At 39.9% G+C, this 27,136-nt stretch overlaps 1 protein-coding gene across 2 annotated transcripts; it reads right to left on the bottom strand.

Annotated features, from left to right (window-relative positions):
- Positions 1–26,818, bottom strand: CCDC198 (coiled-coil domain containing 198; the record flags this gene model as incomplete). Of its 2 annotated transcripts, none has more annotated exons than XM_082649088.1 (6): positions 1–230; positions 5,928–6,087; positions 6,866–6,967; positions 8,110–8,196; positions 24,143–24,225; positions 26,596–26,818. In XM_082649088.1, 6 exons carry the CDS (start codon positions 26,816–26,818, stop codon positions 1–3), a joined length of 885 nt encoding a protein of 294 aa, XP_082505214.1. The 2 variants fall into 2 exon arrangements, with proteins under 2 accessions (XP_082505214.1, XP_082505215.1); XM_082649089.1 differs by having other exon boundaries at positions 6,866–6,964.
- Between the last annotated feature and the right edge of the window lie 318 nt (positions 26,819–27,136).

Raw genomic sequence — 27,136 nt, 5'->3', positions numbered from 1 at the left:
TCAATCAAAAAACTCGTCAGAAAGTGGAATTCTCTCTGTCCTGGTCCTCACCAGTGCTCGTGGTTTCTTCTCGTCTTTCCCCAACTCATCTGAGTCAGAGCTGGAACTGTCCCAGAGAAACTGTCCATGAGCCTCTCGTTCACGGAACCATGTTTCCAATTTGCCAATTTTCTGGGGACAATAGTCATTACTTGCTTGATGTTCCAGAAATTCTGCATTCTGTGTATTTTCTACAAAGAATTAGAAGTTCATTTAATTTATTTTTTCCCCTGACAATGATGTATTTGTTTAAGTGCTTAGGTTTTTAGGAACACAACATAATCTACTTGGTGTTCTTTAAAAAAAAAAAAAAATACACACACACACACACACACACACACATATATAAAGGATTTCAACTGGTGTTTCTGTAAGCATTAAAAATGCTTTCCTTGCTATTTAAAAAACTTCTTAATCTTCTGAAAGTCACAAGAATGGCACAGTACACACTTGTATACCCTAACTCATCAACAACATTTTGTCACAGTATTGTTTTATACATATATTTACACACACACACACACACACACATACACACACACACTTCAGCTGAACCATTTGAGAATTAGTTTCAGAGTCACTTCCTCCCAAAATACATCACCACAAGTCTCCTAAGAACAAGGGCAATTTTCCTATGTAACCACAATACAATTATTACACTTAAGATATATGACATTGAGACAACATTGTTTTCTAATATACGTTCTGTATTCAGATATCCATGGTTGTCCCAGTAATACCCTTTATAACGGCTTTTTGTTTGTCTGTTTGTGTTTTATTTTTTAGATCCAGGATCCAATCTAGGAATATGTGTTGCATTTTATTTTCTTGTCTCTTAGTCTCCTTTAATTCAAGAACACTCTCCTATCTTTTTCTTCTTTCTTCTCTTCTCCTTCCTTCCTTCCTTCCTTCCTTCCTTCTCTCCCTCTCTTCTTCGCCTTCCCCACCCCTCCCCTCCTCTCCTCTCCTATCCCCCTCCCATCTCCCCCTTCTTCTTCTCCTTCGTCTCTCTTTCTCTCCCCCTCCCCAACTCTCTCATTGGCTCTTTTCCTCCTCCACCTTCATTATCTTCTTTTTTTCCTAACGCTGACATTTTAGAGCATCCAGGTCAATTGTTTGGTAGAATGGCCCTAAATTCAGGCTTCTCTGATTGTTTCCTTGTGATTAAATTAAGGTTAAGTGGTTTTGGCAAGAATATTGCACAGGTGATGTTGCCTGGAGCTACTTATTGAACATCTACTACATGCTAGGCACATACTATACACTTTTCTTAACCTTCACATCAGCTCTGCCTTTCGTAGCAGAATCACCTATGGAGATTTTCAGAGACACAGATGCCAGATCTACAGAACTAGGGAGCTCAAAGGGTCAGGCACTTATTTTACCTTCTTTTTTTTTTTTTTGGAAGATATTTAATTTATTTTTTGTGTGGGATTTTGTGCATGTATGTCTTTACTTTAGCTTTTTATTTAAGTAGAACTCAGTGCCCTTTTAGAATGCGCTTCAGAACAACAGACTTTATGCAAGGAAGGTGGCTTTTAAGAAAACAAAATCTTAACGATCATTTTCAAGCTTGGAAAATCATCCTGGGTCAAAGTCCAGATTTTCCCCTCAGTCTGGTGGAATCAGCTGTAACTTTATGGATGCTGTTTTCATGATTGTTGTTTATCAAATCTTAAGGCATATTTTATTTAAGCCCTTGATATCTGAAGTTGCATATGGTTACAAAAGAATATCAAGCATTTCAACGTGAGGATTCATGCCTTGTGACTCGCGAGTTCCCTTTCTGCCTCACTGAGGGGCTACCCTGCTCTCCCCTTGAATGTTACTGTACTTACTAGCATTGTCTATTTACACAGCCCCGACAGAAAACTATAGTTAATTTATCCTGCAGCCCCAATCTGTCTCCTGAGCTCTGATACATTTTTTGTACAACTGGACACCTCCTCTTTGATGTCTCCTGACAATATGTCAGCTCCACCTTCTTTTTCTGTCTTAAACCTGCCTCTTCTCCCAGTTACCCTAATCCAGCACTTGGTTGTAACTTTGTTCCATCATCTGCCTAGTTCTTCAGGAGAAACCCAAGAATCCTCCCGGCCACCTCACTCTCTCCATGTACCCATGTGTAATTCATCACCAGGTTCTGCCAATTCTCTCTCCTAAATATCTTATATCTGGCTCCTTCTCTCCCTCCTCTGTGTCACCCTTCTCTGCTGGTCCAGACACCACCTCTCTCTTGCACTACTGCTATGTACTTCTCACCTGTCTCCCCACATCCTCTTGCATTCCTCTCCCATCCATGCTCCACAGTTCAGACAGAGTAATATTTAAAATATAAACCCAATAGTTCACTTACTTGCCCTTTCAGTGGTTTCCCATTGATCTTAAGATAGAGTTCAAAGTCTTTATTTGATTTATGAGACCCTGTGTGCCCTGGGCCCTGACTGTGCCTCCAGCACCATCTCCAATCATTCTCTATCTCAATGTCTCTTCTCCATCTGGTGTCTGGAATCTGTCAGGCTCCTTCCCACTCAAGGGCTTTTGCACACTTATCAATCACAGTTTAGGATGTCCCAGGACTCTGTTCCTTATGCTCACGTGCTCACCTGCTCCCTTCATGCAGCTACTTCCTGTCTCAACTTAAATATCACTTCCTCACAGAAACTGTCCAACTCCTCAGATTATTAGGTCTCTCAGTTATACTCTCATTGGACTTTCCTTTGTTCATTGTGTGTGCTATTGTGTAAGAACCACATCTACTCAGTTCAGTATCTGTTGAAAGAGTAAATGAGTAAAGGAATGAACAAGTGAGCCATCAGAGAATTTTGGCAGGCGGGAAGTATTGGTAACTGGGACCTGGGAAGGGCTTCATTCATTGGGGCCAGGGCGTGTGAATCATCTCTGCTCTACACATGAGCCCAGAACTATTAGAAGCATCACTCAGATTGAGAACAGGGATTTTCTGCAGACTAGAGGCAGGAGCTTTGAAACAGGAAGAGACCATTTGTTAATGGTGGGATCTAATGTAATATTAGCAATAGCTTGACTCTCACTACGCTCTTGGTGTTACGATATTTCAACTCTAAATTTAGTATGTGAGGCAAAAGTCACATGTTCAGTTTTATCCTTGAAAATCCCTTAAGTCACTCACAAAGCACTATATACAAAGTTTTGTATACTAAGCACTAAAGTCTGAGAACTTCTGAGCTAGATGTCTTATTACTTGTTACATTTTGATAAATCTCTGTTTGATTCTTTATGGTTGCTAGACTTAAAGAAAAAATAAAAAAAGAAAAACACAACCTTTAAAACCTAAATGTGTTTTGGGTGAGCAGAGTAGAGGAAAGTGTATCCTACTTCACAATTAATTTGGAGAGAGAGGAAAGAAACAGAGGCCAGTGTGGGAAAAATAGGGAGTGATTTTAGGTAGTACAGGGATCATACCAACCATTAAAAATGTTTGATGGTTATGTATTTTATAATATGTGCTTTAGAAAAATGTATTACCACTATATCGAACCCATAATGTCACAGTTAATTCACAGACAAGGCTAAATTATAAAAATAAAACAAAGCAAGATACCTTAAAGGAAAATACTAAGTAAATAATTGTACAAGTGGCCAGATAAGACCAGAGTTGTGAAGGTGACATTCAAATGATGTATGTGGAGTGACACTTCCCCTGAAGCAGGTAGTTATTTTCACTATAAGACATCAGTTCCATATTTCTTCAGTTTTGTCCCTATCCATATGATACTTTACATTTTATATGTGCTTTTACACACATCCTTGAATTTTATGTAAACTCTACATGGTAGACACAATGCTTTATTCCCATTTTATAGATGTGGAAACTGAGGTTCAAAGAGGTTAGACAACTGGAAGTTAGCTATAATCTCTCTGTAGAATAAAGCTATATGAACAAATATATAGCTAATATTTATTGAGCGGCTGCTCTTAGCGGTACTATTCGGGCTTCTATTATTCTAATTCTATTCTAATAGTGGTACTATTGAGCGGCTATGTACCAGGCACTGTTCTAGGAACAAGAAAAGTTACTAGCTCCCATGGAGCTTACAATTAGTGAATGTACCATCAGGGCTCAAATAAAGGACTTTGATTCCAAGTCCAGTGCTTTTTCTACTCACTAGACTCATATGGCTTCTGGAAAGTGTAGGAGCCACATTAACATGTTAAAACTCATAGAATTGTATACCTAAGAGAGCAATGTTCACTTTGTGTAAGTTATATATTATCATGTATTACACAGATATATGTAATTTACTATGTAACTATCTATAAAATATATGTAAAGCATGTGTGATTTCATTTTAAAGAGGCAGCAAGAAACAAAGACTGATTTTTATCTCACAAGAGAGCTGAAACTCTCATCCTACCTTCCAAAAGAGGGAACAAAAATGGACAAATAGAGCCTTAAATAAGAGGAGCTGGGTACAGAGGAACCTTAATTACCAGAACTCAACTAGCAGAATGCTCATGGAAGTCTATGATCTTAGCGACGTTTCAGTTTTAGGAGAAAGCAAAGTGAACTGCTTTTAGAAGACAAAGAAGGAAATCAAAGATGCTACTTGGGAATATGTAAAAAGGACCCATTTCTTGAGCATATGCCTACAGAGTGGTGAGGTCTCTAAGGCTTTGCAGAGGGGAGCCTTCTCTTGAGAGAGAAATTGGAGGAGTCATAACCTCTACATTTGCTGACTTTCCCAAGGTTGTCCTGGACCCAGCTCTGAGTCGCTGGAGTCCTGATGAGGCTATATGAGGGGATGGGTGGGAGTGCACCCTTTGGAATCAGAAAGACCCGGCCTTGAATCCTGGCTCTGTCACATGGGGGCTAATAGTAACTCCTGTCTTATAGGTGTGAAGCTTAAACGTGATAATTCATGTTAAGGGTGGACCACGGTGCCTGGCTTAGAGTAAGCACTCAAGAGACCTTAGCTGGAACTAAATGAAACAGCTTTAAAAAGTATCAGGAGAGCAGAGGAGAAGCCCCTCTCCATGTGCCTCAGTCTCCCCTGGCTCTCCAGATCTGGAGCATCTTCCAAATGTTGGGGTTTTTTTTGGCCTGATCTCAAGCAATGACTCTAAGTGTCTAATTTTAACTGAGGCATCTTTCTTGGTGGTTTTGCCAATATTTTTTAAATGGTAAAAGTTGTTTCTCTATGTGACTACACAGCATATTTCATTCTGGGATGTGGGACTATAGGTTAAATAGATGTTCCAAGCAGATTTTTCATTTATTCAGCCTTTTCTTATTTAATTAACTTATTGATTAAGCATCTCATTCCTCTGAGCAGGGGCAGTGTCTCTTTCAGCTGGTAACTTTGCATCTTAGAGGCTCAAGACCTCCAGAGACATGGCCAGCATTTCTGTAGATCTCTAAGTGGTCAGTCTTGCTAATGGGGGATTGGCCCACAGCGCAGTAAGCTCTGTATGTGAACAATACCATGCATTTGCAGTGGTGGGTTTGCTCTGGGGGAGTACAGACAGGGAAAACTTAATGGGACGCTAATTGATGGGGCAACACAACACAGAGTTTATGAGCAAAATGTCTGTTGGAAATCACAGAGCCATCTGAGGCCCCTGAGCAACCTGGCCTGACTACAGTGTGTGGGCTGGGAGTGATCATAGCAGGAGGTGAAGCCAGGAAGGTAGGCAGAGCCTAGATCCTGAAGGCTTAGAGTATCAGGGCAAGGAGTTATACCTTGTCCTCAGGCTCAAGGAGACTCACTGAAGGATTTTTTTTTTTTCCAGCAGGAGAGTGATATGGTCAGATTTGCATTTCACCTTCCCCACTCCACATCAGAAGTTTATCTGATGAAGTTTTTAAAATGCTTGAAATATTTTACTAAAAAAATTGTGTGCCTCACCTGGACTTCTGTTCAAGGTTTCATCAGGCAACAAGGTTAGAAAGTCACCGTCGTCATTTCTTGGGATGCTTTGAAGGATTTTCTTGACTTTATGGTCCTTCTGTTTCTGCTTATTAGTTCTTGCCTCCTTGTGAAGACTTGTCTTCAGTTCCACTTGGGCCTGAAATTGATCAGCTATAAACAGTTAGTATTCTCCCCTCAAGCTGCTTTCACCAGAGTAGGTCAAGAGATCAGCTACTTTGCAAATTGTGTGCTTATCTGTAGACATCTATGGTCCCCTAAATAGAGCACGGTTCTCTTTTTTCCTGTTAGAAGGTATGGAAACTTTCTTCACGTGCAGGTTTGTTAGGAGAAAGGGGAGCATGCCTATAATCTCAAAACAGTGAGGACCTTTGTAAAACCATTTCACCATAGGCTAGCTGATATATTTGGAATTGCAGAAGACAGGGACTTCAGGCTTATTCACTAGACTGAGGAATTTGGGTTATGACATTTACAGGAGACATTACTGTAAAGGGGTTTGTTATAAGAGATCTTGCTTATAAAATGATTCTATGGCTTAAATTATAGAGAGATGCCTAGGTATCAAAACACAGACCAATTCACCACCCTCTTCCTTTTTACTAAACCAAGAAAAATTAACCTCATTTTCCTGCTGGAGCCAGAATGTCATAGAAGCAACAGTTAAAAAAAGGGAGACTTGAGACATGGATACATCCTTGAGAGGATGGAAAACAGAGGAAAGACTCAAGAGAGTTGGTAGCAGAAGGGATCTTCCTGCTTCTTCTCAATCCCAGTAGTTGAAACTTTGGCTCCAATGACTAAATTTAAAATGCTAGGTAAAGACTAGAGATGAATGCTTAACTATATTCATGTGCCAGGGCAGTGATTATGTAGAGTACATTTGGTAAATATGACCCTCTTCTTCTCATGTTTACCTCTTGTCTTTTACGGTTCATTTCCAGCATTTGCATCTTATGTAAATATTGTCTTTTCCCAGAAGGATACATTAGAGTTTGCATCTTCTTTTCCAGTTCCTGCTATGAAAGATGACGCACTCGTTAGCGTGGGGTAATTAGTTACTGACTCTGCAATCACAACTTGAAATCCTTTTTGGAACAGAGTGAGATCTTAATCATCAGTCATAATCCATAGAGATCTCTTGTGACGTCAGAGGTGGACCGTTGCAGCTTCCCAACCAGTTCTTAGTGAAGCTATCAGTGAATGAAGTGGCAATTTGCCATGTGTATCATATCATTTTTAAGGTTCCTGTAGAGTTTTGCAAACCTTGAATGGAAATATGTTTCCATATCTCATTTTGACAAGATATCACTTTCCATGTCAACAGCTGCTTTAACTATCTTCCCAGAAATGTGTTCTTGTTTGATGAGACCTGCTTCTCTCTCCCTGCTTCTTCTGTCATTGAGTAATTGTCTGGCTATGAAACTAGAGGGGGGCCAACCTATTTCTGTAGGGTTTACTCCCATATTCCACTATAAGCCCTGGTACACTGCAGTTTAGGAAGGATTTAAAATTGATTATTTGTGACTTGGGTGATCTCCCCTGGTGTATCATAAACTCCAGTGAGACAATGTGAACAGTTAATGAGGGCAGCCAGGGGTGAATATACCCTCATTCATCACTTGCTGTGGCCAGGAAGGGGAAGGGACATGTAGCCAAATGTGTTCAGTGATCCCCTGTTCTGTTTCCCTGTGGACATGAACTGTGGTGGCTATGTGAGCCTCAGGGAGGGGCCCATCTCTATGGGCACTGTCAGTATCACAAACATGGCCTTGGGGATCTAAAAGTACCTGGACATCTTTTATCGACTCAGTCATCTGTGGATGGCAGCATCTAGATGACTCTGAAATGAATCAGGGGAGGAAAGTGTTCACAAATTTGAACACTTCTAGAATCACCAATTTCCAAGTAAAATTCCTCTCTCTCATCTACATCTCCCTGTTTTCACGAGGCAGCAGAGAAGGGCTCAGAGTTCATCTGAGAGGCAAGAGTAATCACCAGTTGGAAGCAGGCCCAGAAGAGAATGGATAGCTTTGGAAAGTTCTAGCTCTGAATGAATTAATAGCTCTCTTTGCCTTTGAGGTCTTCTGTGTGGGGAGTACAGGAAAAGGATGGCCAGCCCCCCAGTTCCCCACCCCCTCCAGGTTTTGCTGCTGCTCACCTTGGCTTTGTGAGTCCTCCCAGCTTCTTCCTGGCTCAGGAGCCTTTCAGAAGTAATTACTTGTGGCAGGTCAATGGGTTCAAGCTTCTGGAAGTCCAACATTTAGAGTATTCAGCATTCCTCATGCCATGAGATGATGAAACATAAAAGCCAGATATTAAACTATCTTAACACTCTGCACGTATTCATGAGAGCACACAGGGAAGGCAGTTTCTACAGGATTACAGCTGTATCTGTGTGAAAGGCTTTTTGACCTATCTGGGTTCTTCAGTGTTCTCTTGCACTGTTGCCAGTGACTCATTGATCTAAGTATTGGTCAGAGAGTTAAAGGATTAAGAATCATTTTCTGTCTGCATTGAGGGACTATGTCCACAGTTATCAAGCAACAAGTGTCTTAGAATATTAGAGATGAAAGAGGCGCCAGGAAGTTCCTTTACTTTATTTATCCCTTAACCACCCAGCTAAACTATTCTGGTCCTTAGGGAAGTAACCTATTTTAAGCTCTCCAGAGAAGCTCCCTCAGCCTCCTCAGTAATAATCACTGGTGCTTATGAGGCATATTGACAATGAAAATGCACTGTGCTAACAAATCTTAGACATGGATTTTTCCAGCAGGGCTTTGGCTTTATCGGGGAGGTGATGCTGAAGTTTCAAGCGGACACTGAGACTAGGCAGTTGATGAACTAGGGATTTGCCGCCAGCTCTACCTGTCTTAGATGACTTAATTTGGAGCACTAGGAAGTGACTGAGCAGGCTTGGGAGACAAGGGCTGGTCTCTTCACATTGACATGCAATCAGGGACCTGAATTTATTTGTTCACTCAGTGATAACTTATTGAATGACTGCTACCGGCCAGGCATTGGGTTGCAATGCTCAACAAAAATGGGCATGGTCCCTCTTGGGGCTTACGATCTATGGGGAAACAAGTACACTTTTGCTTGTGTGATTATTTGATGAATAATTACAAACTGCGATTGGGGCTTTGAAGAAAAAGTCTGCAGGGTAGGACTATGACAAGATATAACTGGAGGACTCCACCTTGGGAATGAGGGGTTTTATGAATTGGATTATGTTCCCCCCAAATTCATATGTTGAAGCCCTAAACCACCTCCCCCCAGTACCTCAGAGTGCGACCTTATTGGGAAATAGGGTCCTTGCAGATATAATTAGTTAAGATGAGGTCATACTGGAATAGGGTGGACCCTCAATCCAATATGTCTGGTATCGGTATAAAAAGGAGAAGTTTGGATGCAGACATGCACACAGGGAGAATACCATGTGAAGATAAAGGCAGCAATTGGGGCGATGCTTTCACATGTCCAGGAATGCCAAAGATTGTCAACAAACCACCAGAAGCTAAGAGACAGGCATGGGACAGATTCTTCCACATAGCCCCCAGAAGGAACCACCCCTGCCAACACCTTGATTTTGGACTTGTAGCTTCTAGAACTGTGAGACAATACATTTCTATTGTTTTAAGCCACACAGTTGTTATACTCTGTTACCACAGCCCTAGAAAACTAATTCAAGGGACAGAGGGGTCAGGAGGCAGTCCAAGAAAGTTTCCTGAGGAAGTAATTTTTTAGCAGCAGTTGGAAGTTTGGGAGTTTTCATGGGATTGAGGAGTTGCAGGCAGAGGGAATCACATGGGCAATAGCCCCAAGGCAGGAGAGAGCATGATCTCTGGAAGGAACTGTAAGAAGTCAGTTGGCTGCAGTTGAGAGTGAGAGGAAGAGTGGCTCACATGGGACTGGAGATGTAGGCAGGGGCCAGCTCATGAAGGGCCTGATGGGGCATCATGAAGACGTTGTCTTCTTAAGAGGAGCAGGCAGCCATCGACACGTTAAGCTGAGTAGGGATATGCTACATTTGCTTAAAAAAATGATCACTCGAGCTGCGGTGTGGGAACTATACTGAAGAAGAGCAATTATGGATGTGGGTGAACACTTAGGAAGACAAAGATGATGGGCTCATGGGGGGGAAATTGATGAGCTCTACAAATGTTTAGAACAGACCAAGCAAGATTCGTGATTGTTATTGAAGGAGAGTGACATGTCCAAATGACACCCAGATACAAGGGATGGATAGTGCTGTCATTTGCTGAGATGGGGAATCCTGGAAGAGGGCCATGTTTGGGTGGAATATAGAGGGGAGATCTGTGCTGAAGATGCATGCTTGGGAATCATCCTTGGGTAGAGAATAACTGAAACCATAGGATGAATGAGGTCCAGAGTGAGGAGAGCAGAATCAAGGATGCCCCAGCACTGAGAGTTGGTGGATGGGGATGGGCTGGCCAAGGAGATGGAGGAATGATTGCTTCACAAGCGGGAGGAAAACCAGGAGGACACCATGCCACAGAAACCAGTGTCAGCACCACACCCACCTTAGTCCAGCACTACAAGCAAATCCTAATATATTTTGAAAGTATTTTCCATTGTAGTCTGATTGGTTGCCTTATCAAGGGGTAGGCCTGGAAGCCAGTTTGTTCTTCAGGGTGACCAGAGTGAAAAGAGAGGGAGAGACCATGGAAAATGGTGGCCGAGCATCCAGCACTCATAAAGGGGAGCATGACTGGGGCCTCCTGCTCCTTCCCTGTAGAACAATTTCCTGGTCCCTGGGCTGGGCCTGAGCTGTTCTAGGGAGAACAGCCAGCAGCCCTTTCTGGTAGAGCAGCCCAAAGCTGAGCTGGCAAGGAGGGAAAGAAAGGCAAAGGATGTGGAGATGGGAAGGAGAGACAAAGCTGGAAGAACTCATCTCTGTGTTAGATGTGCCAGGCCATTTGCATTTGTGGAAGGAAGTGGTTCTCTGTCCCGGTCTCACCTCAGGTGAGGAAGTGAGGGATTTTTTTTTTAACATAATAACTTAGCAATGAGGTAATGAGAGGTAATTAATACTAGCTAGAAAGAGGTTTGTTTGTTGTCCTGTCTCTCAACTCTGCAGAACCTAAAGATGCAGGGTAAATGACACCTGCTGGCACAGGAAGCAGCCACTGATCAAGTCAGAACCCTGAAGGAATGGAGAAGAAAAGGAAGGGGGAGGGAGACCAAGGGGAAGGAATATGCAGGAACCTATGGGAGGAAGACTCAGCAATGACTGAGGGGGATTTCGGGGTGAGGAGAGAAGAAGGAAGTTCTTGTGCCGTCCCCTGGACTTGGTTCAAGATTTGGTTCTTTCTGGTGATTAGGCCCATATGCCTTTGCAGCCACTGCCGTCCATCATGCCATGCTCACAATATGTCATTCAATCCCCACATGAACCCTGTGTATAATTATGGTGATTCTCTGTTTCACGGGTTAATGAGTTGTGCAAGTTTGCAGAGCTAGAAAGTGCTGATTCTGGGATTCAAACTCAGGTCTGTCCACTTCCAAATCCCATGTTCCTTTCTCCATACTTGTTTCTAAACCTGGTTTATTGTTAGAATCTCCTGGAATTAAAAAAAAAAATCCTAGGCTATTCATTGGGGATTGAGATTCAATAGGTCTGGGATATGTCCCAGCAGGAGGGAATATATATATATATAAAAATACAGGGTTGTTTGGCCTGAGGTGATCCAGCACTGGAAGCTACAGGCTCTTTCTTGAGGCTAATGGTGGACTCCAGGAGGGGTCATGCCAAGGAGTACCTCCCAGAACTTCTGCTGCCAGTGTCCTTGTCCCTGCAGTGAGCCACAGCCAGCCCCCACCTCTGCAGGAGACCCTCCAACACTAGCAGCCATGTGGCTGACAGGATCTTGGTGCTCCAGCTGGCTGTCAGGCCTGAGCCTCTGAGGTGGGAGAGCCAAGTTCAGGACACTGGACCACCAGAGACCTCCTGGCTCCATGTAATGTCAATCAGTGAGAGCTATCCTAGAGAACTGTCTCGGTCTCAACGCTAAGACCCAGCTCCACTCAATGACCAGCAAGCTACAGTGTTGGACACCCCATGCCAAACAACTAGCAAGACAGGAACACAACCCACCCATTAGCAGAGAGGCTGCCTAAAATCATACTAAGTTCACAGACAACCCAAAACACACCACTAGTCGTGGTCCTGCCCACCAGAAAGACAAAATGCAGCCTCATCCATCAGGGAAAAGGCATCAGTCCACCAGGAAGCCTACACAAGCCACTGAACCAACCTTACCCACTGGGGGCAGACACCAATAACAACAGGATTAAGAACCTGCAGCCTGCGAAAAGGAGACCCCAAACACAGTTCGTTAAGCAAAATGAGAAGACAGAGAAACACGCAGCAGATGAAGGAGCAAGGTAAAAACCCACCAGAACAAACAAATGAAGAGGAAATAGACAGTCTACCTGAAAAGGAATTCTGAGTAATGATAGTAAAGATGTTCCAAATTCTTGGAAACACAATGGAGAAAATACAAGAAATGTTTAACAAGGACCTAGAAGAACTAAAGAGCAAACAAACAATGATGAACAACACAATAAATGAAATTAAAAATTCTCTAGAAGGAATCAATAGCACAATAACTGAGGCAGAAAAATGGGTAAGTGACCTGGAAGATAAACTAGTGGAAATAACTACCGCAGAGCAGAATAAAGAAAAAAGGATGAAAAGAGTTGAGGACAGTCGCAGAGACCTCTGGGACAACATTAAATGCACCAACATTTGAATTATAGGGGTCCCAGAAGAAGAAGAGAAAAAGAAAGGGACTGAGAAAATATTTGAAGAGATTATAGTTGAAAACTTACCTAATATGGGAAAAGAAGTGGTCAGTCAAGTCCAGGAAGCACAGAGAGTCCCATACAGGATAAATCCAAGGAGAAACACGCCAAGACACATATTAATCAAACTTTCACAAATTAAATACAAAGAAAAAATATTAAAAGCAGCAAGGGAAAAGCAACAAATAACATACAAGGAAATCCCCATAAGGTTAACAGCTGATCTTTCAGCAGAAACTCTGCAAGCCAGGAGGGAGTGGCAGGATATATTTAGAGTGATGAAAGGGAAAAACCTACAACCAAGATTACTCTACCCAGCAAGGATCTCATTCAGATTCAATGGAGAAATTAAAACCGTACAGACAAGCAAAAGTTAAGAGAATTCTGCACCACCAAACCAGCTTTACAACAAATCCTAAAGGAACTTCTCTAGGCAGGAAGCACAAGGGAAGAAAAAGACCCACAAAAACAAACCCAAAGCAATTAAGAAAATGGTAATAGGAACATACATATTGATAATAACCTTGAATGTAAATGATTAAATGCCCCAACCAAAAGACACAGACTGGCTGAATGTATACAAAAACCAGATCCATATATATGCTGTCTACAAGAGACCCACTTCAGACCTAGGGACACATACAGACTGAAAGTGAAGGGTGGAATAAGATATTCCATGCAAATGGAAATCTAAAGAAAGCTGGAGTAGCAATTCTCATATCAGACAAAATAGACTTTAAAATAAAGACTATTACAAGAGACAAGGACACTACATAATGATCAAGGGATCAATCCAAGAAGAAGATAAATCAATTGTGAATATTTACGTACCCAACATAGGAGCACCTCAATACATAAGGCAAATGCTAACAGCCATAAAAGGGGAAATCAACAGTAACACAATCATAGAAGGGGATTTTTAACACCCCACTTTCACCAATGGACAGATCATCCAAAATGAAAATAAATAAGGAAACACAAGCTTTAAATGATACATTAAACAAGATGAACTTAATTGATATTTATAGGACATTCCATCCAAAAACAACAGAATACACTTTCTTCTCAAGTGCTCATGGAACATTCTCCAGGATCCATCATATCTTGGGTCACAAATCAAGCCTTGGTAAAGTTAAGAAAATTGACATCATATCAAGGATCTTTTCCGACCACAACACTATGAGACTAGATATCAATTATAGGAAAAAAAACTGTAAAAAACGGGCTTCCCTGGTGGCACAGTGGTTGAGAATCTGCCTGCCAATGAAGGGGACGCGGGTTCAAGCACTTATCGGGGAAAACCCCACATGCTGTGGCACAATTAAGCCCGTGCACCACAACTACTGAGCCTGTGCTCTAGAGCCTTCGAGCCACAACTACTGAAGCCCACACACCTAGAACCCATGCTCCACAACAAGAGAAGCCATCACAATGAGAAGCCCATGCAATGGGCTTTACAATGGTGTGTTAGTTTCTGCTTTATAACATTTGCAAATGAAATATTTTTTGCAAAGTATTTGCAAATGAAGCAGTGAACAAAGGATTAATCTCCAAAATATACAAGCAGCTCATGGAGCTCAATATCAAAAACACAAGTAACCCAATCCAAAAATGGGCAGAAGACCTAAACAGACATTTCTCTAAAGAAAATATACAGATTGCCAACAAACGCATGAAAGGATGCTCAACATGACTAATCATTAGGGAAATGTAAATCAAAGCTACAATGAGGTATCACCTCACACCAGTCAGAATGGCCAGCATCAAAAAATCTACAAACAATAAATGTTGGAGAGGGTGTGAAGAAAGGGGAACCCTCTTGCACTGTTGGTGGGAATGTAAATTGATACAGCCACTATGGAGAACAGTATGGAGGTTCCTTAAAAAACTACAAATAGAACTACCATATGACCCAGCAATCCCACTACTGGGCATATACCCTGAGAAAACCATAATTCAAAAAGAGTCATGTACCAAAATGTTCATTGCAGCTCTATTTACAATAGCCAGGACATGGAAGCAACCTCAGTGTCCATCGACAGATGAATGGATAAAGAAGATGTGGCACATATATACAATGGAATATTACTCAGCCATAAAAAGTAACGAAACTGACTTATTTGTAGTGAGTTGGATGGACCTAGAGACTGTCATACAGAGTGAATTAAGTCAGAAAGAGAAAAATAAATACCGTATGCTAACACATATATACGGAATCTAAAAAAAAAAAAAGAATATGGTCAGAAGTACCTAGGGGCAAGACGGGAATAAAGACGCAGACCTACTAGAGAATGGACTGGAGGATACAGGGGGTGGGAATAGTAAGCTGGGACAAAGTGAGAGAGTGGCATGGACATATATACACTACCAAATGTAAAATCGATAGCTAGTGGGAAGCAGCCACATAGCACAGGGAGATCAGCTCGGTGCTTTGTGACCACCTAGAGGGGTGGGATAGGGAGAGTGGGAAGGAGGGAGGTGCAAGAGGGAAGAGATATGCGGACATATGTATATGTAAAACTGATTCACTTTGTTATAAAGCAGAAACTAACACACCATTGTAAAGCAATTATACTCCAATAAAGATGTTAAAACATATATACACATGTATGTATTTATATGTATTATATATCTTTATATGTATTATAAATATTTATATATATTTACATGTATATATTTGATTAATACAATTTATTTTTTAGAGAGATTTAGGTTCACAGCAGAATTGAGTAGAAAGTACAGAGTTCTCATACCCCCATCTCCGTACACGCACAACCTCCCTACTATCAACATCCCTCACTAGAGCGCTACCTTCGTTACAATCATTGAGCCTACATTGATGCATCATTATTGCTCAAAGTCCATAGTTTACATTAAGGCTTACTCTTGATGTTATACATTCTCTGCGTTTGGACAAATGTATAATGACATACCCACCATTGTAGCATCATATAGACAGTTTCACTGTCCCCCAAACCCTCTGTGCTCTGCCTACTCATTTTTCTCTCCCCACAAACCCCTGGCAACCACTAATATTTTTACTGTCTACACAGTTTTACGTTTTCCAGAATGTCATCAAGTTGGAATCATATACTATGTAGTCTTTTCAGATTGGTTTCTTTCACTTAGCAATATGCATTTGTGTTTCCTCCATGTGTTTTCATGGCTTGATAGCTCAATTCTTTTTATTGCTGAGTAATATTCCATTGTCTGGATATGCCACAGTTTATTTATCCATTCACCTACTAAAGGACATATTGGTTGCTTCCAAGTTTTGTCATTATGAATAAAGCTGCTATAAACATTCGTGTGTAGATTTTTGTGTGGATATGAGTTTTCAGTTCATTTGGGTAGATAACCAAGAAAAGTGATTGCTAGATTGTCTGGTAAGAATATGTGTAGTTTTGTAAGAAACTGCCAAACTGTCTTCTAAAGTGCCTGTACTACTTTACGTTCCTACCAGCAATGTATGAGAGTTTCTGATGTTCCACATCCGTGTCAGCATTTGGTGTTGTCAGTGCTCTGGACTTTGGCCATTCTAATAGGTGTGTAGTAGTATTTCATTGTTGTTTTAATTGCAATTCCCTAATGACATATGATGTTGAATATCATTTCATGTGGTTACTTGCCATCTGTATATCTTCTTCTCTTCGTATTCTCTTGACATTGTCTATCACAGAACAGAAGTTCTTAATTTTAATGGAGTCGAGCTTATCAGTTGTTTCTTTGGAATATGTATTTTTCAAAACTCTCCAGAGGATTCTGAAGATTTCCTAGGGTGGTGTCCACTGGCCTCCAGACTCCCTCCACTCAGTAAAGGAGCTACATCAAAATAGACCAGGGAGGATTTGTTTGTGGAGCATTATTGAAAAATTGAGTCTGAAGAAGCCTGCTATTTAAATATTTTCAGCTATTTAAAATAGTCTATCCATAAGTTCTAGAGCCAGCTTTTTCTTTGAAAGTATGAATATATATGATTCTATTCTCAGCCTCATTTTCAGTTCTGATAATGGTTAAGTAGTAAGTATCTTTAAGTACTCTCTCCAGGCAATGACTTTCATTTCTGGCCTTTGATGAGAACCTAAAGAATGCCATTCCTCCACAAACGGCACTAGATGGCAGTAGCTAACATTGCAAATAGGATCCCCTGGTTAAATCGTCTGCACTTGCCCTGAGAAGCACTGCAGAAAAAAGTGTTGGAAAATTGGCATCTCCAAACAAACCAGTCAAATGAAATTGCCTCAGAATTCTGGGTTCATATCAATGTTTCTTTTCCCTGCCAGGGAAGCAAGATGCCTCACTTCATCATCTTCGGAGAGAATACAATGGGAGGAATTACTGGAGAATTGGTAGAAGGATGACTGTTTTTATTTCATGGTATAAAAAATGATTATTTGTCTAAAGATTTCTGGATTATTTGGCTTCTCAAAGAAAACAAATGGTCAGGATAATCAGTTGGCGTGTCAGCTAGGAGATTCAGGAAAGGAGATTAAATCAAGCGTAAGGCACAGAGCCTGGTGACAACCACTAACCTGAGATGGTTGGTTATGTTTACTAACAGGAAGAGAAAGGTGGGTAGGAGCAATTCGAAGAACTGTAAAGTTTGTTTGGTATCATGACTTAAGAATATGTCTTTTAAGTTTCTGGGAAGAAGGTAAAGGTGTCCAAGACAGATTGGAGCAAGAAACTATAAGGCCAAGGCATTGCAGTGAGTTCACATTTCAGTAACATTCTTTGATTCGAATAACCAGCAACGAAAAATAAAACATAAACCAAATAAGATGTGGTCAGGCTTTAATACAAGAAAAATATCTCTCTGGATCAGAAAATGGAACAGAAAACTTGGGGGAAGCTGATTCATAAGGCATTTAGGGCTCCTGATGGCTGTGAGTTATTACTGTAGGCTAAAGGAGACCTCAAAAATGCTCCATATAAGAAGGGAAAGTAGAGGCAGGCTCACAGGGGCCTGAGTTTAAACTCGGGGGCTGAGTTGTTCTCACCTCTTTCCCCAGTCCAAGAGCTGCATCAAAACGTAAGCCGGAAGATTTGTTTTACAGGCATTATCAAAAAGTTGAATAAGAAGCTAAGACTTTATAACAATCAACTTAAAAGCTTAGGTAAATGGATAATTTTCTGGGAAATATAAGTTAACATAATTGCATCGGGAAGAAATAAGATACCTATAAGATATCTAAATCAACTAAGAACCATTCTTTTACTAATTAAGTAAGCAGGAAAATTTCTCTTTCCCCAAAATTCCAGGTGGTCAAAGATGGTTTCACAGGCCTGTTTTATTAGATTTTTAAGGAACAGATAAGGACTATGCTAAATCAAATGTTTTAGAGAACAGAAAAAATGAAAAGGTAATCAACTCCTTTTATAAAACTAGTATGACCTCGAGAAAAAAAACTGGAAAAAGACAGCATAGGGAAATTATAGAACAACTCCACTTATGAAAATATCAGTAGGTACAAAAATCCTAAGCATATAAAATTCAGAAGTGTATTTATATATGTATCTTATGACCCAGTAGGATTTATATCAGGAATGCAAGCATGGTTCACATCATAAAATCTATTAGTGTGATATATTAGGTCAACCGGTTAAAAAGAAAATCCATAAGATCATTTTAATAGATTATTTACTAGATGGAGGGAAAACATCAATAAAATTTAACACTCAGTCCTGGGAAAAACTCTTAGCCTACCAGGAATAAGAGAAATGAGAGAAATGCCCATAATTTAGTAAACAGCATTGTGACAGATATCTTCCATTTGTTTCTCCAGATCCACTTATCACATTTCTCTACCCTGTTCTCTGCCTATAACGAGTAAGCAGTTTCTCCTGCCTTCTGGCTTCCTATTGGGTTCAACTGCTAAAGAATCCTGGTAGGAAATCTGAGAGGAGAAAGAGAATGAGGTCAGGATATTTCTTCTTCTATCTCCTCCCTGCAAGGCATGTTGGGTTGGCTGTGTCCTACTGTTTTCCTCAGAGCAGCTCCCTCTACCTCACTCTTCCCTTCCAGGTTCTAGAAGTCCCTTGGCCTAGATATAGCTACTTCTTACTGCCGCTAGTGGTTATTGCAATACCCCCTCTGGTTCCCTTCATCCAAACCTCGGTACAATTACCTGTAAAGAAAACTCGCCTGAATTGTCCTAATTCGAATGTACCATCTGTTTCCTTTTGGGACTCTGACGAGCATCTGTCAAAATCCTATTGCGAATGTATTTCGCTTTAGAACCAGTCCCGTTCATGTCACAGATAAGGCAAGGATGTCCATTATTACTGCTTGTGTTCAAAATTGCAAGGGAAGTTTTAGTCAATGCAGAAGTCAAGAAAACCAGTACAAGGAACAATTGGGAAGAAAGAGAAGAAATTATTTCTGTTTACAGAAGATATTGTCTACATAGAAAGTCAGGAAGAATCTATAGACAATTAGAATTACCAAGGTATTTCAATCAAGTTGTAGAACACAAAATTTAATACACAAAAATTATTAGCTTTCTTTTTTTTTCTTTTTTCTTTTTGGCTGTGTTGGGTCTTTGTTGCTGTGCGCAGCCTTTCTCCAGTTGTGGCGAGTGGGGGCTACTCTTCGTTGAGGTGTGCAGGCTTCTTATTGTGGTGGCTTCTCTTGTTGTGAAGCACAGGCTCTAGGCATACAGGCTTCAGTAGTTGTGACACGTGGGTTCAGTAGTTATGGCTCGCAGGCTCTAGAGCGCAGGCTCAGCAGTTACGGCGCACAGGCTTAGTTGCTCCGCGGCACGTGAGATCTTCCCAGACCAGGGATCGAACCCGTGTCCCCTGCATTGGCAGGCGATTCTTAACCACAGTGCCACCAGGGAAGTCCCCACAAAAATTATTAGCTTTCTTATTCACCAATAATGATCATTTAGAAAATTAAATAGGAAAAATACCTCATTCATTGTAGGATGTAAAAACGAAATAAGATATTTTGATGGCCAGTTGTATGTGTCAACTTGGCTAGGCTACAGTGTCCAGTTATTCAAGCACTAACCTAGGTGTTGCTGTGAAATTCTTTTGTAGATGTGATTAAAGCCAATAATCAGTTGACTTTAAGGGAGATTATTTTAGATAATCTGGGTGGGCATGATTCAATCAATTGAAAGGCCTTAAGAGCAAAGCTGAGGTTTTCCAGAAGAAGAGGAAATTCTTCTTGTGGACAGCAGCTTCACCTCATGCCCTACAGTTCCAGTCTGCCCTTCCTGACGGCCTGTCCTATGATTTCAAACTTGCCTTGCCAGTCCACCTCCACTGTCATGTAACCAATTCCTTGCAATGTCTCTTAATATATGTCTCCTTCTATAGGTTCTGTTTCTCTGGTTGAACACTGACTGATACAGGTATCAAGGAACAAACCTAAAAATATACCACACAAGGCCCCTGTGGAGAAATTATGAAACATTATTGAAAGATCTAAAAGGAAATGTGGCTAAATGGAGATTTACATCATGTTCATGGTTTAAAAGACTCAGTATTGTAAACTTGGTTAATTTTCCCCAAATTAATCTATGAATGCATTCCAATCAGAATACTGACAAGGTTTTTTTGTGGAACTTGACAAGAAGATCCAAACTTTACATGGAAGAGCAAAGGACTGTAAATAGCAAAGACAATTTTGAAGAAGAATAAGGTGAAGGGACTTGTCAAACTAGATATTAAGCCTTAGCTTAAAGGTACATAATTAGGACAGGATGGAATTCCTGTGGATACACAAGTAGGCCAGTGCAACAGAAGAGAGAGCTCAGAAGCAGACTCATTAAGATCTGGATAATGGATACATGACAGAAGTAACATTTCAAATCAGTGGTCACAATGGATGATTCCATAAACAGTTCTGGGGCAATAAAATAATCAAATGGAAAAAATGTAAAATTAGCTTGCAATTTCACACCTGCATACAAATGAACTTAAGATGGATGAGGACCTAAACGTGAAACGTTAAAGATTATAAATTTTAGAAATAAATAAGGATATCTTTATGAACTTAGAGAATTAAAAATTTTCCTTGACAAAATATGAGATACAAAAACATAAAGATTAAGATTGAGAAATCTGACAACATTAAAGTCTTTGTGTACACACACACACACATACACACAACAAAATGAAAAGGCAAACCATAGATTGAAGATACTTGCAACACATATAGCTAACAAAGGACTACATCTAAAATATATAAAGAACTGTCACGGATCATAAAGAAAGAGATCATAGAAAATGGGCAAAGGATTAGAATAAGTAAGGAAAGAGAATAAGTTTGTGACAAATTGTCTAATACTTCAAAGAGTATAATGAAATCATTCAGGTCGGAATCACTCTCCTCATCCCTCACCAGCCGTCTTTACGCTCATCTTTCTCTTCTCTCCATTCATTCTTTCAACACTGATTAACACATACTTAGTGATCACCCTTTATGTGCCAGCTACTGTTCTAGACACTTGGATATTAGTGAAGATGACAGACAAAAATCCCTGCCCCTGTGAAGATTATATTCTAGCATTGAGGTGGAGTGTGCAGGTAGTAAAAAAAAAAAAAAAAAAAAAAAACACACAATGAACTTAACACATAAGCAAATTGCTTGGTGTGTTAGATGGAAATAAGCACCCCAGAGAAAAGACAGTGAAGGGTCAAGGGGATCAGGAGTGCCAGAGTAAGGGCTATGGTTGTCAATATGCTGTCATATAAGCCTTATAGGGAAAGTGAGCTTTAAGAAAATCTTTGGAGATGAGGGAGTCATCCAAGGAGATCACCTGAGGAAACTCTATACGTGGGGTGTGGTGGGAGTGGGGGACCATCTCCACCTTAGGCTGGACCTGAGATGGTTGGATGAGAAGGTGAATCACCCAGAAGGGACGGTGATGGTCAACTCTTCAACATAGGGTGGGTACATTTGATTCAGAGTTCCCTGGCAGAGCTTCTCAGATCTTAGCCGCTCCGAGTTGGAGAACCTTAGTTCAGGACCTGCTGTTTACTTGAGTAGTAGATGTTCAGGAGATGGAGTATGCCAAATATGAAACTCAAATTATTTAGGATGCAATTAGATTTGGTTTAATAATTAAAAATACTTTTAGAATTTTCTTTGACAGAGGTTAGGCTATTAATTAGCATGTCATGGGAACCCAGAGGTTATTATTCTCTCAAAAACCCATTTTTGGTAGAAAATGTGCTGAGCCTCATTTGTGAAGATAATTATAGTTTATATCTTTGGGAGTGTCTGCCAAGTTCACAGTGATTTCACTCTTCTCTGGGAGCTGCGTCTAGAATCTATAGGGAGTGGCAGTTGGCGGGGAGTGGCATTTGGTGGCGGTGGGGAGGGCTCCCCTGCCCACATTTCTACTGCATGAGCATATTCTCTGGTCATAGCTCATTGGAACAGAGCTAGAATCATGAGCTAAACTGAGTCAATAGCATCTTTTCTCCCAGGAATTTTGAATCAGACCCAAGAGGGCCAGACTAGTCGGTTTGGCTGGAATTATAAGATGCAAATTCAAGGTGGCCATATTTCACCAAGCCGTCTTGAGGACTAGAGAAAGTTGACCTGCAAGAAGAGATTAAAGCAAATGCACAGAGAGAGTTCTTCTGCCTTTCAGGTTCCAGGACGTAGCTCTTCCCTGAAGTCTAGATGCCTCCCAGCTTTTGAGTTCCTTAAAACACTCCTATATCCTTATAATTTATCGCATGGGTTGCTTTGGCTAGTCCATTTGACTTTTAATACAGTTATGTTACAGGTCTGAAATAGCAGGGAGCTCACTTTGATTTTTTTTTCCCACCAGGGATAATGGGTCTCATTCATTCATCTGTTCATTCATTCCTTTATTCATAAACTTTCGAGGGATACATATTAAGTGTTAGTGACTAAATACGTAACACTGAATGAGATGTTGTTTTTATGCTCAAATAATTCATCTTGATTCTTCATTTTTAAGGTGGTTGGCTGGGATGTGGGGAATGTAGTCTTTGACTCTGAAATACCAAATTTCTCTTTTTGAGTCTGATTGACTTGAGAGAATCAAAGCCTGACTCTAGCTTATTTAGGGTTGATAGATATAAAAAAGTACTTTGTGAACTATAGGTTGGTACACAAATATTTTTCACTAGTTATAGTGATGTCTTCTATTTGAGTTATTTGGCTTAGAGTCTTCACAGGAATATATGTTAAATGAGCTCCTTTGAAAGGATACCTTTGATTTAGGAATAAAACGTAAGTTTTTAAAATTGCCACTTTAGCTAGAGATATGCTCAAAAATTTAAAAATTAGATATCAATTTGATAGAATTACACTTTATTTTCCAGTAACTAAGCAATATTTTGAGGTTTCTAATATTTTGGGAAAAGATACTTTTTCTGTGTGACCAAAAGATATAATCACTTCAAATAATGATTGTGAACTTCTGGAGAAGACAGGTAAATAAAAACTACCGTTAAAAGAAATAATCCCCAACAAAGGAGCTCAAATACCCCTGGGATTAGTCCGGACACCTGGGTGAGTTGTGTAGCAGGTGGGGTTTAGTTCCAATTCCCTTTTCCAAATGTCAGTGGTAGATCCTGCTCACAAGAGAGCCCCAGACCTTCCTTTTAGCTGATGCTCAGTTTTAAGGACCCACTCAGATCTCTTTCCCCTTCTAGGATGAGAGTTCTTAAAATTTATAGTTCTCTACAGGGAATTCATTAAATATTTATTAAGGTGACTGTATTTTACCTTAAAGCTCTTGCTTTGCTGCCTTGAAATCCAATGTCCTCAATTTAGACAACCAGTTAACATTTAGAACAATGAAAAGTTAGGGATAGAAGGGTTGTTGAGATCATCTATGCCGATGGTTAAGAGCACAGGCTTTGGAGGCCTGGTTGTTATGTGGCCCCTGTTGTCCTTGGGCAAGTCACTTAATCTCTGAAGCACATGTATGAAACAAAGATAATACTTCCTTTCTCATAGAGGGGTATGAGGATTAAATGAATGATGTAGATCATTGTTGCTTAGAGTGTATCAGACTTGTAATAGGTGGTAATTGAATAGTAGTAGTGGTTGTTACTGTTGTTATTTATTACAGTGATTTCCTTACAGTCATCCAACTAATAAGTGCAAGATTCAGGTCCTCTGTGCCCCATTATGTTTATGTCTTTAGTACTATACTTCTTTCTTTTGGTGGTGGTCTTAAAAGTGAAATCATTACAAAAGGAAATCCTAAAGAAATATGGCTTTTGCGTTGACAACATTCTCTTTAACAACACTGTCATTCTCATTAGCTTAGTCATTGTCAATATCCCTCTTCTATGATTATAGTTAAAAAGGGATGTTACCATTAAATCCAAGAAATTCCTTATGAAGCCTTTTAAATGCGTCTTACTTGAAGTCTTCGGGGTGGATGCCTTTTAATAATACTTGTTTCTCCCTGTTCCAGTGGGATGTCAAAATACATGGCCCTCGGTCCTTGAAGGGTTGGAGAGAAACAAAAACAAACTATTAAAAGCAATTTACTATTAAATTAGACTGGTCATTAGTTATTAGACTTTGTTAACACAATTTTGTATCTTCAGTTCTATATGTCTAACCGATAGGTTGAATGTGGAAATGAAACACATAAAGCAGGGGCCCTACATAACTGCAAATGATAAAATATTAGCCTAGATGCAGGACTTAATTTCTGCTTTCATCATTTCCTCCCCAGACTAATATTTAGAAGAAGAGCTGCACAATTAACAACGTATTGAGTGCAAGTGTTATTCAGACATAGAATTTAGCTTGGAAAATAGAAACTTATTGATTTGTTTTAATTTCATGAAATCTCCCTCAAATAGGAAATCCGAAAACATATAGCTGTAAGAAATGAAAATAAGTTCTCTTTTCAGATAAAATAGATAAATAGGTGGATAGGTATTAGACAGAGAGATGATAAAGAAATGGAGCTTGAGTGTGTAATAGGAGTATGCAACGTTTAGCATTGAATGTTCCCAATTAAATAGTCCCCCCATCTAGGGAAATGAATTCCCACAAGTTGCTACTATAATACAACATATCAGTATTCTTTCCTGATAAAATAACCCAGGGCTACAGAGTTAAGCCTCATTAGGAAACAGAGAAGCTCAAGAGATCCATATAGATTTCATTTTTCAGTTTGATTATCCTGGGCCCTTGGGACTACTACCGTGACCAATGCTACATGAATGACATTCTTGTCCTTTCCTCTTAACAATCTGGAAACATTCTGATTTCTAGATTGTTGTGTAGACTATCCTATAGTGCCACTTTGCATTTTAAATGGAAAAATCCATGGGTAATTATGTGTTTCTATCCTTAAGACATTTGAATGATCACCTTAAGAACTTCTCTATGTCCTTATTTTCTTTCGAGAGATGCCAGTATATTGAGCAAGACCAAAAACATGTTGCATTTAAAAATGTAAGTATTTCCAGCAAAATTTTTTTCAGCAATGTGACTACTTATTTTTATGCCATGATTTGAGTAATATCACCCCGTTATTTAATTTGATACTGCTGAAATGGCATAGGCTGTGTTACTTTTACCCCTGATTTATAAGTGAAGAAAATTGATGAAGTAACTTGCCCAAAGTCATACAATTTGGTATTTGGTGGAGCTGGGGTTAGAATATGGGCCCCTTGAAAATAGTGTTCAGAATGCTTACCATCCGTTGTTATTTATTTTTAATGAGATTTTGCAATTTCAAAAATAAGAACATTTCCCAGTTGGAACTCTTAACATGTTAGAATCAGCTTTTACCTGTCAGTTACCAAAATCTTAAAACTCTAGATGGAAGGTTTGGGTAAAAAAGGAATTATTCAATGAACTAAGAGGAATATTCCTACTCGCATGCTTAGGAAGTTGAAAACATTTAAAAAAAAAAAAAAAAAGGCCATATAGAACCAGTCAAAGGTTGTCAGTTCTGTAGAAAGTAGCCATGAAAATCACTCTAGGTAAGAGCTACTAGGTGCTGAAAGGGAATATATGGCTTTATGGCCAATAATGGGAACTTATTTGTGTTAATAATCCAGAATGTGAAGAAAAGAAAAAACAACATGCATATATATGTGTGTGTGTGTATATATATATAAAATATATACATATATATATATATGCATATATCTCTTCCCAAGTTAGAACGTCAGTTTAAGTATCATCTGTTTAAGTATCATCATGGTTGTCATAAAACATTCTATGTCTTGTGAAATATCCCAGGAGAATTTATAGCCACATCTGGCTCAGAGCTTCCAATCATAATAGGAAAAATTCTCTTAGTTTTGCGTATGACCATGAAGAATAAGGGGCTGGGGAGAGGGTGCCCCATCCGCTCATCTGTACTGCAATAAATCAATTCAGTTTGGGGTGGTTTCCAAATTCACATCACAATGGATTCACTCCTAAAGTACTGCTTGCAAAACAACAAAGCCTGATGCAAGAAACAGTACTGAAGAGAATGATTTAAATTTAGAATCTAACTGAAACGTATGATTGTCCTAATTATCACATCTTTATCTATAGAATTTTAATTGCCTGGCAAAGCTAGGTATAAACATCCAAAGCACTATAAACCAAGCTGACACAAAATGATTTTTTCCTTCTCATGTGGAATGGTGAAAAGCCCTTAGTACACAGTTTACACACCTATTCTAATGTGCCCAGAATACTTACAACTGACAAACATTGTCACCCTTTGAAGGATGTTCTCTTATATTTCAGTAATTTAGAAACTTTCAGAGATTATAGAGATAGACAGTCAGGTAAATCTATCAATAGCACTCCTCGGCCCAAATCCACAAATCTCACGCTGGGTTTTACATTTACCTGCAGAATATCTTCCATACCAGGTCTCTCTTAGAGGTGGCAACTGCCCTTCCAAAGCTTTATTCCGTTCCTCCAGTCTTGCAAACGAATATGAGCTCTTTTCTTCTGGATTCTCAGTGAATACAAAGTCCACAGGGCCGGCTGAGGGAGTCTCTTCCTCTTTGTTTTGCAAAGGTGCTACCTTGGTCACCTTTGGGTGAGCCTTAGAGTGGCTCAGGCCCATTTCACATTAAAGACAGTCAGTGTAAAACCATGAGGTTAGTAGTTTGGGGTCTTTAATATAGCTTGTTTTAATCAAGGGATTTCCGAAGTTAACCCAGCTCTAAAGCAGTCGTTTCCTTCATAACATCTGTGTAGCTTTATTTCACTACACACTAACACTTTGGCCACTTCCTGGGAGGCTGGTTTCCATGGAGACTGCCCTTCAACTCCTACTTTGCCATTTCAGACCCAAAGAATCCAGTTAAACATTGACTTGGTTATGCCTACTTTCTGAAAGACTCAGTGGTAGGAAGAGAAACCACTATTGATCATTAAACAA

The sequence above is a fragment of the Grampus griseus genome (assembly GCF_964374135.1).
Source record: "Grampus griseus genome assembly, chromosome: 2".
In the NCBI taxonomy this organism is placed as follows: Eukaryota; Metazoa; Chordata; class Mammalia; order Artiodactyla; family Delphinidae; genus Grampus; species Grampus griseus.
Note: the sequence above shows the minus strand (reverse complement) of the source record. Positions and strands in the feature narration are given on the sequence as shown.